This window comes from Sorex araneus, chromosome 4 (genome assembly GCF_027595985.1).
Source record: "Sorex araneus isolate mSorAra2 chromosome 4, mSorAra2.pri, whole genome shotgun sequence".
Taxonomy (NCBI): Eukaryota; Metazoa; Chordata; class Mammalia; order Eulipotyphla; family Soricidae; genus Sorex; species Sorex araneus.
Genome location: NC_073305.1, coordinates 191164368 through 191179015, shown reverse-complemented (window position 1 = coordinate 191179015; position 14648 = coordinate 191164368). Strand labels below are relative to the sequence as shown.

General features: G+C 51.5%; 1 protein-coding gene across 6 annotated transcripts in view; it reads right to left on the bottom strand.

Annotated features, from left to right (window-relative positions):
• FAM120B (family with sequence similarity 120B) overlaps positions 1-14648 on the bottom strand; it is a 56931-nt gene that overhangs the window by 8476 nt on the left and 33807 nt on the right. For 4 of the 6 annotated variants that reach the window (XM_055134554.1, XM_004617270.2, XM_055134557.1 and 1 more), the window contains 4 exons: positions 8261-8467; positions 6311-6419; positions 3256-3348; positions 855-906 (listed from right to left, as the gene is read on the bottom strand). In XM_055134554.1, coding sequence (XP_054990529.1) covers positions 855-906; positions 3256-3348; positions 6311-6419; positions 8261-8467 — 461 coding nt within the window. The remainder of the gene's footprint in view (positions 1-854; positions 907-3255; positions 3349-6310; positions 6420-8260; positions 8468-14648) is intronic. The other 2 variants (XM_055134555.1, XM_055134556.1) reach the window with 2 other exon arrangements.

Below are 14648 nucleotides of genomic sequence, written 5' to 3'. Positions count from 1 at the left end.
TGGCTCTGCCTCTGTTCCAGACCATGCTGTTTTAATTATTACCTCTTTGTAGTAGAGTTTGAGGTTGGGGAAGGTGATGCCTTCCATCTTCTTTTTTCCCAGAATTGCTTTAGCTATTCGTGTGGGTTTGTTCCATATGAATTTCAGGAGTGTTTGATCCACTTCTTTGAAGAATATCATGGGTATCCTTATAGGGATCGCATTGAATCTGTACAATGCTTTGGGGAGTATTGCCATTTTGACAATGTTAATTCTCCCAATCCATGAGCAGGGGATATCTTTCCATTTCCTTGTGTCCTCTTTTATTTTGTAAAGTAGCGTTTTGTAGTTTTCTTTGTACAGGTCCTTTACCTCCTTAGTTAAGGTGATTCTGAGGTACTTGATTTTCTGTGGCATGATTGTCAATGGGATTGCTTTTTTCATGTCACTTTCTTCTCTCTCATTATTTGCGTATAGGAAAGCCATGGACTTTTGGGTACTGGCTTTACAGCCTGCAACTTTGCTATACAAGCCTATTGTTTCTAATAGTTTCTTGGTAGAGGCTTTAGGGTTCTCTAAATATAGTATCATATCGTCTGCGAATAGTGAGAGCTTGATTTCTTCCTTCCCTACTGGAATGTCCTTAATGACTTTTTCTTGCTCAATCACTATTGCAAGTACTTCCAGTACTATGTTGGACAGAAGTTCACCTCCTTATTTGGTTGGCTAAATGTGTATAAAGTTATAAATGTACATACGCATGTATGGATGTATATGTCTGGCACTTGATCTGAAAGATCTGCTATAAAGGCAGATTTCTTACTTCACTTTTTGATAAAAATGACTCATTTTGTAGGTGTCAGTGGTGGACTCACCCAGACGATGAGGAATATCTTCTCCACTGGTCAGGCTCATATGATCGACTTCCTGTACAGAATAAGATATCAAAACCAATTAATATCTAAATTGTGAAAACTAAAACTTAAATTTCTCTGAGACTAAAATATTTTAAAAAATGGATGTTTCTAAACATGTGTGGAACATGCTGAGTCGTGTCTGAGAAATGTGTGTGAGAACATGTTGGGTCATGTCTGAGGAATAAATGTATGTGAGAAAGTGCTGGGTCATGTTTGAGGACTAAACCTAAGAACATGCTGGGCCACGTCTGATGACTAAAAGTGTGTAAGAAAGTGCTGATTTGGGTTGGAGCGATAGCACAGTGGGGAGAGTGTTTGCCTTGCATGTGGTTCGATCCCCAGCATTCCATATGACTGATCCCCTGAGCAATGTCAGGAGTGATTCCTAAGTGCAGAGCGAGGAGTAATCCCTGAGCATAAAAAAAAAAAAGGAAAGTGCTGATTTGTGTCTGAGGACAGACTCCCTTCTTGACTGGGCTCTGCTTAGCAGCAGCCAGGTGGGGGAACACAGAGCATGCTTGCGTTGGGCGGGGTGGGCACTCAATGACACAGGCTCTCAGGGGAGCCCAGGGAGTGACTTTCCCAGCCAGAGAGCTGCAAGAAAAGCCCCAGAGGTCAGATGCGGGCTGCCTGCTTCCCAGCTTGCAGGTGAGAGGCCCTCCTGGGCTGACACCTTCTCAGAAGTGTGACTCTGGACCCCACCCCTGTTATCCCAGATGATCAGAGGTGCTTTACAGCAGCTCCCACAGAGAGGGGAGTACTGGGGATCACAGGCACCCTGTGGCTACTGCCTGCAGGATCTCACAGGTCATTCTCACCCAGCTGGCTGCAGGGTGAACAGGTCTGACCGTGGGAGGCCAGCTTTGATGCTGCCGCCCCAGGGGTCAGGGGTCAAGCCTCACCCGGCTACAGTGGGAAGACAGTGTTGTGGGCTTGAACAGCCCTCAAACAGCAGGGAGGGGTTCCCACCTCAGCCACTGGGCAAGGGCCCGCTCCTAGACAGTGAGTGAACATAAGTCACGGGGCATTTTAGTTCCCACTGGCCTGTCACCTGAAACCAGTGGCCTCTCTCACAGAGTACACTTCATGGCTCCCAAGAATCTCAGAGTACAGGTTCACAGGCACAGTGTCCAGCAAAGCACAGGTAGCCACAGAATGCCAGACCCCCAGCCACACTGACACTGAGGCACATCCCTGCCGGAGGCAGCACAGGCGGACAGTGAAAGAAATGTCTTAGGTGGACCCGTTTTGTGGGCCCTCCTCCATGGATGCAGACTGCAGCTGTCCCACTGTCCCCACTGCCTCAGAAATTTCCCACTTCCATTCGCCTGCCCCCGAGGGCTCAGGCCTTTCCATCTGTTGTGGTACTGCACCACCCTAACGACCCAGGCACGACACAGCTGTGGGCTGTCTGTGGCTCCACTGTGGGCCACTGTGGTGTTACTGTGGCTCAGCTTCAGAATGAAAAGCTGCTGCTTATGTGGAGGCCCCAGCCAGCACATCTGGGACCTCCCAGGCCCTGGTCACTGCAGGGCCCCTCAGAGGGGTCCTATGGCAGGTCGGACCACAGGGCAAGTGGGGTGGGGGAACTAGACATCCCTTTGCCTCTCTGGGCCCCAGAACTGAGATCCACTTTCGTTATTCAGTGGTTCATGAACGTGTGGAATGAGCCTGGAGATTCTTGCTGGCACAGTGAAGCCAGCATCTATGGTGGGGTCCAGCCATGGCCTCACGAAGGAGGTCTGCACCCCGCAACTCTGTTCCTGTCACGTCCAAGGAAAGTTCAGTACCAACAGTTTGTTTCTTCCCAGTTCACACTGCAAAGCCCACATGCATTCAAGCCACATCACTGAAAATACCAAAATGCAACTCTTGGTAAATGCTACAAGGATGCAATGGCTGCATGATGTGACCTTAGGACTGTCTTGCTTTAAGGAAAGTACAGAAGTTGGGTTTTAAAGAGATGTATGAATTGGTAAAAAATAAAGGATGTGGTAGGGGGCTGGAGCGATAGCACAGCGGGTAGGGTGTTTGCCTTGCACGCGGCCGTCACGGGTTCGATTCCTAGCATCCCATATGGTCCCCCGAGTACTGCCAGGAGTAATTCCTGAGTGCAGAGCCAGGAGTAACCCCTGTACATTGCCGGTGTGACCCAAAAAGAAATAAAATAAAATAAAATAAAGGACGTGGTAGATAGCATTAAGCAAGGAAATTATCTGTCTCAACCTCGGCAAGGAGTGAAACTGGGTCTATCAGCACTTGTATCTGTTGATTTCAGCTGTAAACATACATCCTGTTTCCAAAACAGAGTGAAGGCAGATTTCAGCAGGGTGCCAGGAACGCCGCAAGCCGGTCTTACCTGATGCCTGGTCTCTCCAGTGTTGTCCTTGGCCAGACCGGCTGTGCCCAGAACTTGTCCTGTGGGAACTGGAGCCCTCTCGCTCCCACCTCCCTGTGGAGACATGTGGTCAGGTGTCAGCAAACGAGCAACGTGGTTTCAAGGTGGGAGGGTGGGCCCCGCCATGGACAGGAGTGACGCCATCTCCTCCCGCCGGGTGGCCACCCCAACGTGCTCCCATTTGGACGATCCCTCCCACATCCTGGAGCCACACAGCACCTCCCCATCCCGACATGAGTAATGGTGAATCAAGTCTCCTCAGAAGCGCCAGGGGTGGCACTGGGTCGTCTGTGAGGGCCTGGAGCTAGAGTCCATGCTTGTGGAAATGGGAGGCCAGCAGGTACATGGTTTCCACGGTGCGCCCAACCCGCCCATGCCCTGCATACCAAGGGCTGGTGCTCTCCACCCCTGGATGGCTGAGGTGAACTTCCACTCCACAGCACTGGGAGGAGACCCACATCCTGTGCAAGCTGCAGCTGCCCACCTAGGATGAGTACCGGAGTCCCACGGCTCTCCACATGGTACCACCGCCAGTGACCTTGTCCCAGCCCCATCCAGGCCTGACAGTCAGGAGAGTTTGGTGGTGACACAGCGCTGACCACATAGGAACGACCAGCACCCTGGCCCTGACCAGCCCTCCACAGCTCCACGGCATCAGAGGTCCACCTGGGACAACCCCTGGCCCATCAGCCTGGCTCTGGTACTGCTGAAGCCGTCACTAGAGCCATCTCTGATGCAGTACATCAGTAACCTCAAGCTCCTGAACTTGCCTGGGCCTGCCATAGCCTGGTTTGTCTTGGGGACACACCTGGCTGTACTCAGGGGTCACTCCTGGTAGTGCCAGGGATGGCACCATGGTCGGCTGTGTGCAAGGCAACCGCCCTCCCCACTGTGCAGTCTGTCTGGCCCTGATCCATGCAAACCTAACCACAGGCAGGTCCTTCTGTCACTCACTGAGAGCCTCATCCACAGGGACGTTCCCATGTCTCTCTGTGATAAGCACTGCCCATTCCTGTACCCCTGATACACCAGGACATGGCAAACACAGTTTGTCTTGTCTCTGTCAACTCAGGGGCCACACACACACTGTTTGCTTCATCCCTACACACACACATGCACACACACACGCGCACACACACACACACACACAGTCCAGAAACCAGGCAGATGACCCTGGCGTGATGGCCAGCTGGAATGAGGGAGTTCAGGGACCAGCGATTGGAGTGGCTGCGTCTCCTTGGTACACACAGAGGTGTGCGGCACACCACAGCACACCTGTGGAGACACTGAGGCCGGAGTTTGGCCATCACCCCCAACCTTCTGGCACACACGGGCCCGGGGAAGTAAGAGCAGTGGGCTGGGCAGGGGCCTGGGTGCGACTCAGAAGGGGATACATGTGGGACAGGCTGGCTCCTTCTGTAGGACACGGCAGAGTGGCAGCTCCCAGGCTGAACTTAAGATGACAGAGGACAGGAAGAGGGAGTCCCTAAATCGGGCCATCTCACTGTCACTCACCCTGCCAGGGACAAGTCCCCTTAGGTGCAGCTCTGCAGGGTAACAGGATGTCATCTGGGGTCAAAATCAGCAATGGGAAGAGAAATGCTCTCATCTATGCTGCATGGAAACAAGTTTTACCGTGTGTGTGTGTGGCGGGGGGTGGGGGGGAGGACACACAGCAATGCCAAGGGGCAGTTACTCCTCTGCACATAGGAATCATTCCTGGAGGTGCTCAGGGGACCCTACTGGATGCTGGAGATTTAACCCGGGTGGACAGAATAAAAGGCACATGCCCTCACCGCTGTACTATCTCTCCAGCCCCACCTTGAGTCTTTTTTCTTCTTCTTTCCTGGCCCCAGGGACTGAGCTGAGGGTGTCACGTACACAAGGCAAGCACTACTGCAGAGTTGTTATGATGGGGCTTAAAATTGTGTGCATCTAGTCAGAGGAGACAGGACAGGGCAGGAAAAGTCTACTATCCCCAGCAGGGGGGAAGGGAAGCTTCACAGTGGACAGTCCCGTCCAACCCCCACCTAATGGTTTCCTGGCTCCTAACTGCCTTTCAGAACCAAGAGCACTGAGTTCTCTTGCCCCACGGAGAAGCGCTGGGCTGCTTGAGCTCTGCAGCAGAGAAGGCACAGAGAGCAATAGAGTACGAGCTTGTGTTTGTTTCATGGGCACACCCAGTGGTGCTCAGGCGTGCTCCTAGCTCCACATTCAGGGATCACTCCTGGCAAGGCTTGGGGGATCCTCTGGGGTTCTGGAGATCCAACTTGGGTTGGCTGCGTGCAAGGCAAGTGCCTTACCCGCTGTTCCATCACTCCGGCCCCTAAAATAAGATTGTTAACACGAGCTAATGACTCCATCCAAGCCCGTGGATAAAGAGACAAGCAATCAATGGGACTTTCTCATCTTTCACACTGGGCTCAGCAGGAAACAGAGACTCGTGTACCAGTGAAAAGGGCTTTAGAAAATTATCTGGCAACACTGATCTGAAGGCTGGCTGCAGGCTCATGCGCCACTTAGAAACTACGCTTGTCCACTTGAGGAAGATAAGCATCGTGTGTGTCAGAAGACAGTGCCACCATGGGAACTCTGATGCGTACTGAGGGGGAAGGGGACGCTCCCACTTCAGATCTGTCCATCAAGGGCCTCGTGTGCAAGATACAGAACACTAGAGAGCAAAATCACAACAAGATGAGAGCCAGGAAAAGACTACAAACGTGTAGCCTGTCGTATCTGCTGTCTTTTGGTCCCAAATTAAGGTGTCTGCATTTCCTTTCAATATACTTCTATAAGAAAAGGTGAACAAACTGTCAGACCACAGAGCACAGTGGGCTGTCCTCAGGGTCCTGCATGCGGGGAGGGGCCTCCTGTGCGGCAGGCGTGAGCCCCCTGCTCCCCGCAGGCAGCACCCAAGCACACCCCCCCTCCACATTCCCCTCCAGATTATCAGCCTCTTCTTGGCTGCCCGTCTCCCTGAGCCCAGAGTGGCCACAGGGCACAGCAGGCCACGCACCTGTGTGGTGTGAGCGCCAGGGCTGCCTGCTGGTGATGCGCCTGTTTTCCTTCATGCAGGCCTTGCACACGGCCGACTTGAGGGCTTGGAACCTGGCAAGCCGTGTCCTCTGAAAAGGAAGATGCACATGAGACCCAGAGCCACCTGGGGTGCGGGCAGGGGCACGCCATGAGTGGGCATGCTCGTCGAAGCACCCCCTTTGCAGCACCGTCACAGGAGGTTCTGAGGAGACTCCGGGAAGGCCCCAGGACGGCCACACAATCTGACTGTGTCCTCTCGGACATCATGGCCCAACAGCAGCTTCAAGTCTTGTGCTGTCCTGCTCGTCACCACACAGCTCTGCCCCTTGATGCTGGGAACTGCCTGTTACTTCTTCTTTGGAGGGAGGGCGCACACGGTGCTCGCAGGGATCAAACCTGGTTGGCTGTGTGCAAGGCAAGCGCCTTCCATGCTGTGTTGTTGCTCGGCCCCATAGCCTGTTATTTCTCTGCGTAGTTGCGAGGCAGTAAATAGCAACATGATGCACAACAGTGGCAAACTGGGGGATGAGCCCTCATCCCCCCTCCTTACCAGCTTCCTTCCCACCATGTCTGTGGTGGCGTTCCTGGAGCCACAGAGCACTTTGTACCGACTCCAGACACAGAGAGGAAGCACAGGCGCCTCCTGGGCATAGGCTAAGGCTCAGAATCTGCCGGTACCTTCTGTCAGGACCATAGTGACAAGCCAACCTGGGCAGCACTCCTTCTATCATTCTGCTTTTGTTGTCTGTACCTGATACAATGGCATCTCAGTTCTAAAGTCCCTTTGACATCTGGACTTGGGGGAAGAGCAATAGCAAAATATCACCCAGTGCTGTCTGTCCCATGAGAAAGTGCAAGGGCTTCCCTTAATGGAGCAACAAAGCCTCAGAGAGCACACGGCTTTACGTGGCCTGTGGGACCAAACACTTCCCATGGAGCCTGGCCAAGGTTTTATTTGGAAATCTTCCAGATCACAAAGCACTTTATATTTTATATGTAATATATAAATATACAAGTATTTTATATTTATAATATTTGTATTGTATTTTATAAAACCAGAATCACAGCCAACAGTCAACATACCCAACTAAACTGTTAGCCTTCACAGAGATTTTAAACCATCCAGCACAATCCCAAATGGAGCTGCAAGGGCCGACTGGTGTGGGGTCTGCACGGGTGTCTCTGAAGAAATACTTGTTGCTTCTGTTCTCCGGGCTCTCCGTGGTGCTCAGGGATCATGAAGTGCCGAAAACTGAACTGGGCCTTCCACAGGCAAAATGTCTGCTCAGCTCTCTGAACCTTTCTCCCTCTCTGCTATTCACCCTAGTCCAAGGGGACTCCTGGGACAGAAACTCTGGCATGTCGGAAGTTGCCAGGGTCTCGAAGCCTTGCCCCTGGTAGTAGTCTTGCCCCTGCATACTCAGCCTTCCAGAAGAATCTGACCTGACCCTTCTCAGGAACAAGGAGCAGCAGTTGGGGAGATCCCAGCCTGGCCCTGTGCCCCCCAACCAATGGCGTTTCAGGAGAGTTGTACATTTGTTTAAGGACATGACCCAAATCGGCTGGAGCGATAGCCCAGTGGGTAGGACGTTTGCCTTGCATGCGGCCTACTCAGGTTCAATTCCTCTACCCCTCTCGGAGAGCCCGGTAAGCTACGTAGATAGAGCATCTCGCCCGCACGGCAGAGCCTGGCAAGCTACCTGTGGTGTATTCGATATGCCAAAAACAGTAACAAGTCTCACAATGGACACGTTACTGGTGCCCGCTCGAGCAAATCAATGAGCAATGGGATGACAGTGACAGTGATAGTGACCTGAATCCAGACAGTGAGGCTGACCTTTCTGACGTCCAGCCAAGGCATTTCAAGACACAGGTGAATCATGGAATTCAAACACATTCTGTTTCTGAGTGAATGAAAGGCAGAACTCACGTTCTGTTCCACAAGAGCCTCCACACTGTGCCCTGACTCCGACAGCAGGTACTTCTGGTGGAAGAGCTTCCCGTCAAACACGTTCCAGGGCATGAAGTCGCTCATGCTCCAGGGAAAGCCACAGGCGCTGTTGACCAGCACCAGGGTGGTGAGGCCGCGGACAAACAGCGAGCCAAGCTGCACAGCTCTGGAGTCGATGTAGTCAAGCTGCAGAAACGAGACAGAGAGTGTGGGAAAGGAGCTGCACTCCCGAGCAAATAGCCCGGGCACGACGCTGCCTGGCAGCTCCGTGGTCACCTGGTGCCACCACAACTGCACAGCCGAGGGCACAGCAGTAGCACCAGAGGGGCAGCAGCCTCACCGTGAGTGACCCCGACACTCACTGCCCTAAGGCCACACCCTCAGCAGACAACTGGGGGGTCAGGAGCACGTGCTTTGCATGCACGAGGACCCACGTCTGAGCCCCCAAGCACTGCGAGAAATGACTCTGGTGGTCCCCAACCACTGGGTGTGGCCCCGGTGGTCCCAGTACCTGCCTGAGCAGTGAGCACTGCAGTTGCAAGGCCCAGACTTTGAACTGTCTGGTCCAATGGCCAAGTCCCACCTGGCAACTGAGCACTGCCTGGGTGCCCTGTACACCCACAAAAAAAGGAGAGAAGAGAAAAGAGAAGCCAGAGAATATCACTGCAGGTACTGACATGGTCACCACTTCAGAGATCACACTCAGTCCTGAGAACTTACCAAAACACTGCAACAGGTGGGTGAGAGCGATCGTACCATGACAGGGTGTTTGTTTGCCTTGCACACAGCTGGCCAGGGTTCAATTCCCGCTGGGTGTGGCCCAAAACAAACATAATCATTAAATACTTATTTGATGATGTTATAAATCAGACTTTAATCCCAAGTAAAATTTTTATTTTTAAGTCGATCTTGATGTCAGGTGTTTGGTTTGGAGAAACTGGTTGATGTTCAGGATGGACACATCCGAAATACGGTGGTGGGATGGTATAATGGTGGTGGGATTCTTGTTTGAATATTGAATGTAAGCAAATATTGTGAACTATTTTATAAAATAAAAAAAAGAAACTGCCCACAGAGGCTGCCAATGAAGCCTACATTCTTGTCACACATGAGCATAATGACTAAGTGAGGCTGCCTCAAGAAGGGAGCAGGCAGTTATCGTAGAGACCCATCACCGAGACCACAGCTCTGAGACGAGGCAGCCAGTGCACGCCTCGATGACTGCTCTGCTCAGCGCAGAGAGCAAAAGTGCAGCTTGCACAAACACAGACGCTGTGTTTCTCTGAGCTGGAAGATGCTTCTGTATGGAATAACCTTCTGGTCATCCCTTGTATTGCTTTGTTTAAAGCACATTTACAGGTGCCTCCCTCCCGTCCCTGTGCAACCATCTGACGGGCACCAGATGCCACGAGGCTAATGCCACCCCACCCCAGGACTCCCTGGGGCCCTCCCCACTGCCTGCTGCACCTGAGGTCAGCACCAGTCACCTGACCAACAAGAAAATAACAGGAGGGCTGGTAGGGCACCTGGAGACATTAGGAGTGCAGTTGTGCTGGGATGTGATACGCCTGAAATTTAACTAAGAATAACTATAAATCATGGTGCATTAATGAAACATTTTAAAAGATCACTGGATTTGGATTCAACGAGTCAAGTAGCTTATTGCCCTTGTCGAGGTCGTTTGAGGTAACTGTGCGGTCCTTCTGAGATGCTGCAGAAGGCTGGGCTGTGACTGGGTCTGCAGAATCTGTTTGGGGCAACAGACACCTCCCCCAGCCTGAACAAGATGACTCCCAGTCTGGCCCCTCGGAAATGGGGGCCTTCACTGCAGAGCCACACATCTCTTGGTATTTCCTAAACAGCTCATGTTTCTTCTTAGCTGTCAGGTGACTTAAAAAGGAGATTTTACTTGTGACTCTCAGAATACAATTACAGACTACATTTGCTTCTCAACCCTGAGGCTCCCTTGGATTTTCCATAAACATGACAATCATGTCACCTGCTGCTGCCGAGGGTTTTTGCCCTTTTTCCAAATCTTACAACTCCTGTTCACTCGTGCCTTCTCTCTGGCCAGGACTTGTGTTCAACGCACGGGTGGAGGTAGGGCCCACGGTTTACCCATGCACACTGCAGACCCAGGGGCACCTCCAGCAAGTGAAGAAGGTTCTCTGGCTCGGAGACTACATGTTCCTCACCAAGAACAGGTGCTGGATCGGCCCAAAGACTTTCCTCACAAAGCTGGTGCTGAAGATCCCCCTTATTTTCAGTGAGAGATGGGCCCAGAGTTTCCATCTCCTGCTGTGCCTGGTTAGGTTAGGTCTGGGGGCTCAGGATTCCCCAGCAGCTGCCATCCGATTCTGTTTCTTCTCATTTTGACCATGGACTGTTTTTCCACATATCTCTGCACTTTCTCTCGGCCTTTCATGCTGCTTTTTGGCCCAAATGTGAGAGGACTGTTCTGTCTTAGTGATCTCTGTTCTTCTGCTGCTGAGGTTACTGGCTCCATCAGTCCTTGGGTTCCATTTCTTCTTTCCTAACTTACAGAGCTGATTAAATCAGAGGGTCTCAAACTTACTTACAGCCCCCTTTTCAGGAGAAAAATAAAGCACCAAACATCCTTGGAACTCTATCTTCTTTTGGTGCCCCAATCTGTGTTGGGTTATTTGGTCCCTTGGGGAGGTGCCTGGCACCCTGGTCAATCCTGGAAGACATCTGATTCCAGTCTCCTCCCAAATAGCACATTCAGTGCTAAAAAACAGCTTTTAGCTTCATCCTACAGACACATGGAATATTCTTGCTGTTATTCAAAAGACTTATAATACTCACTGTGATTTCTACCTTCATCCCAGAGTTCTTTAGAAACAGACTTTAACTTTCATATGACCGTTTTAAATTGTTTTATCATTGATCTTTAGTTCACCTGTAGCACTGCACTGTTGTAGCACTGTCGTTCTGTTGTTCATCGATTTGCTTGAGAGGGCACCAGGAACGTCTCCATTGTGAGACTTGATACTGTTTTTTTTTTTTTTTTTTTTGCTTTTTGGGTCACACCCAGCGATGCTCAGGTGTTACTCCTGGCTTTGCACTCAGGAATTGCTCCTGGCAGTGCTTGGGGGACCATATGGGATGCCGGGGATCGAACCCAGGTCGGCCGCGTGCAAGGCAAACGCCCTACCCGCTGTGCTATCGCTCCGGCCCCTTGATACTGTTTTTGGCATATCGAATACACCATGGGTAACTTGCCAGGCTCTGCCATGTGGGTGGGATACTCTTGATAGCTTGCTGGCTCTCCGAGAGGGATGGAACAATCGAACCCAGGTTGGCCACATGCAAGGCAAACGCCTTACCCGCTGTGCTATTGCTCCAGTTGCCTAGTTCTGACTGATGATGTCGATGTTCTGAAACTGATAAGGTTTGCTTCATAATCCCTCAGAAGTCAGTTCTTCCTTCTTAGCGGTGATGGTTGGATCACACCCAGTGGTGTACAGGGCTTACTCCGGGCTCTGAACTCAGGTATCACTCCTGATGGGGCTCAGGGGACCATATGGCATGCTGGGGACTGAACCTGGGTTGGCCGTGTGCAAGGCAACACCGTCTCCACTGTACCATCGTGTCAGCCCCAACCCCAAAAGTCATAATGATAAGCTACCCACACACCCTCGACCAGGGTCCAGTAGCCTGTGGGTGTCACATGTCTGTGCTGAGGAGGCCAGGGTTGTTTCTCATATTTAGACATTCAAAACTTTTGCCCTTTTATTTCTGCTTATTGAGGCTTTCAATTAAGTCTCGAGTACAGCTGAGGTGAAGACATGTCAATAAATCTTTCTTTAAAAAAGCCAGGAAGAAGTCAGGACTCACACCAGTCCCCAAAGTCTTGTTTGGAAAAAAAATCCTTTTAAAACGTTGGAGAGAAACCCCCATACCACTTGTAATTTGTAGATCGCAGGGCCAGTACTACAGCCTGCAGCACAACCTACCAAGTGCCAAGGGATCTGCCACCCAGCACACAGGGGCCGACACGACACACAGACACAGCACACAGGGGCCGACACGCAGACACAGCACACAGGGGCCGACGCGACACACAGACACAACACAGGGGAGCCGACAAGACACGCAGACACAGCACACGGGCCGACGTGACACGCAGACACAGCACACGGGCCGACGCGACACGCAGACACAGCACACGGGCCGACGCAACACGCAGACACAGCACACGGGCCGACGCAACACGCAGACACAGCACGCCGACCAGCAGCGACTTCTGTCGGACTCACTGGTGTGTGCGCAGGTGCAGGCAGGCACCGATGTTCCAGGACAATGTGCCCGGGGTCCCTGTGCTCTCCATCAGCAGTCGCCTCCCGCCTGTCTGTTCCCTTCCCGACCCTAAACTCCACCATCTGTCCTCACCTTCACTGTGGCATTCTGAGGACATCACCACATAAACCTTGAGAGCACTGCCGCCTTGATCAGTGCAGGCCAGAGGACTCTCCAACACAGCCTCTGGCTCTGTAGCTCCTGTCTCTCATGCTTACGCAGATGCTTCGGTCTCCCCTGCACCCTTCCTGGAAGATCCCTGCTGGACTCTGCTAGGACCTGCACATCAGCTGGAGGAGAGCCAGAGGACGCAGGAGTGTGTCCACTGCTGGGCATGCATATCCATCTCCAATTTTCAGTTTTGGGTTTTCTGAAAAAATATCTTCCAACAGTATTTTGTAATTTTCTATTTGTTTGTTGCGTCTATACTTATTTTTGCAGGGCCATTCATCATTTCAGTGGTGCTGCCTTTAATCTTGGCACAGAAACATGTGGCTGATGTTCTGTTTGTTGTCTCCCTGAACTCTTACTGTTGTAGGTCAGCTTTTAGGGAAAACCCGGTTTTGGTTTTTTTTTTTTTTTTGCTTTTTTGGGTCACACCTGGCGATGCACAGGGGTTACTCCTGGCTCTGCTCTCAGGAGTTACTCCTGGCAGTGCTCAGGGGACCACATGGGATGCTGGGGATAGAACCCGTGTTGGCCACGTGCAAGGCAAATGTCCTACCTGCTGAAACCCGGCGTTTTCTATGTAGAAAGCCAATCTATGTGCACTTCCTCCCTCTCTCTGTGACCAGCTTGCCTGTCATTCCTCTTGCCCTTGTACCTTCTGGCTAACACACTGCCCTGAGCAGGAGCAGTGACTAGACTCCAGAAAAGCTGTGTGCAGTGCTCATGTGCAGCTCTTCAAATGTCTCTAGGACAAAAAAGGTCCCTTTCTGAGGACTTTATCACAGATGGATGCTGAATTCTCTCGAATGCTTTTTCTGAATCATCCATAGAATCGTGCAACTTCTCTCTGTTAACCTATTAGCATTCTCAATCATCAAAGGAGTGCTGCTTCACACAGCACAGAATTCTCTTCACTGCACAGGACTGGACTGGCTGGTACTTTGTTGCAACTGCTGGGTTTGTTTCATGGAGGACGAATATAGCCCTGAGGTTTGTTTTTGGCTCTATAATAACCTGGTTTCAGTATTGGCTCACACCAGCCTTGTGGGAAGTCTTCCATCTCTGACGTCATGGAAGCGACTGTGAAGAATTGGATTTAGTTCTTTAAATGTTAGTCAATTACCTGGCAAAGCCAACTAGCCTGCTAGAGGAATATTTTAGGGGCGTTTAAAAGCCGTAATCCTATGCCTGTAACGGCTGCAGGGTTCTTACTCATATGGGGGAATACCCAGTGGTAGTGGAGACCCTTGGCTATCCCTGCAGTGCCAGGGTTCAAGCCCAGCATGCAGCTCCAGCCGTTGAGCCATCTCCTAGTCCTCCAAGGGCAGTCTGAGTGACCAACTGGTAACAGATGTGGTCATATGTCTTTTTAGGGATTCGGCTATCAGTTTTTAAACTGGTAATTTCAGGCATGCCAAGCTGTTTGCAGCAGCCCCTGAGGGGGTATCCAGGGATGCCGTTTCCCCTCAGTCAGGCGAACTGTGGCTCCTTCCTACTGCAGAGAACACTCCAGGTACGAAGGAGCTCAAGCTGGGCTTCTGTCTTGATCAGTCTCTCATCAGACCTTAACCCAGGAGCTGGGGCAATGGCAGAGTAGGGAGGGCATTTGTCCTGCACGTGGCTGACTTGGGTTAGACCCCCGGCACCCCAGATGGTCCCCCAAGCACTGTCAGGAAAGACCCCTTAGCACCACTGGGTATGGCCCCAAACAAAACCCCACAGATCTAGTACAGCTAATCCCTATGCCCTTCTAATGTCTCCAGTTGGCTTCCCCTTCCTTCATGCAACCATGATGACTGCACACGCTTGGTCATGCTTTCCCTCAGTTGTTAACAGCAAACAGTTTACTGTTTGGTGTTCAGACTGACACAGTCATTTA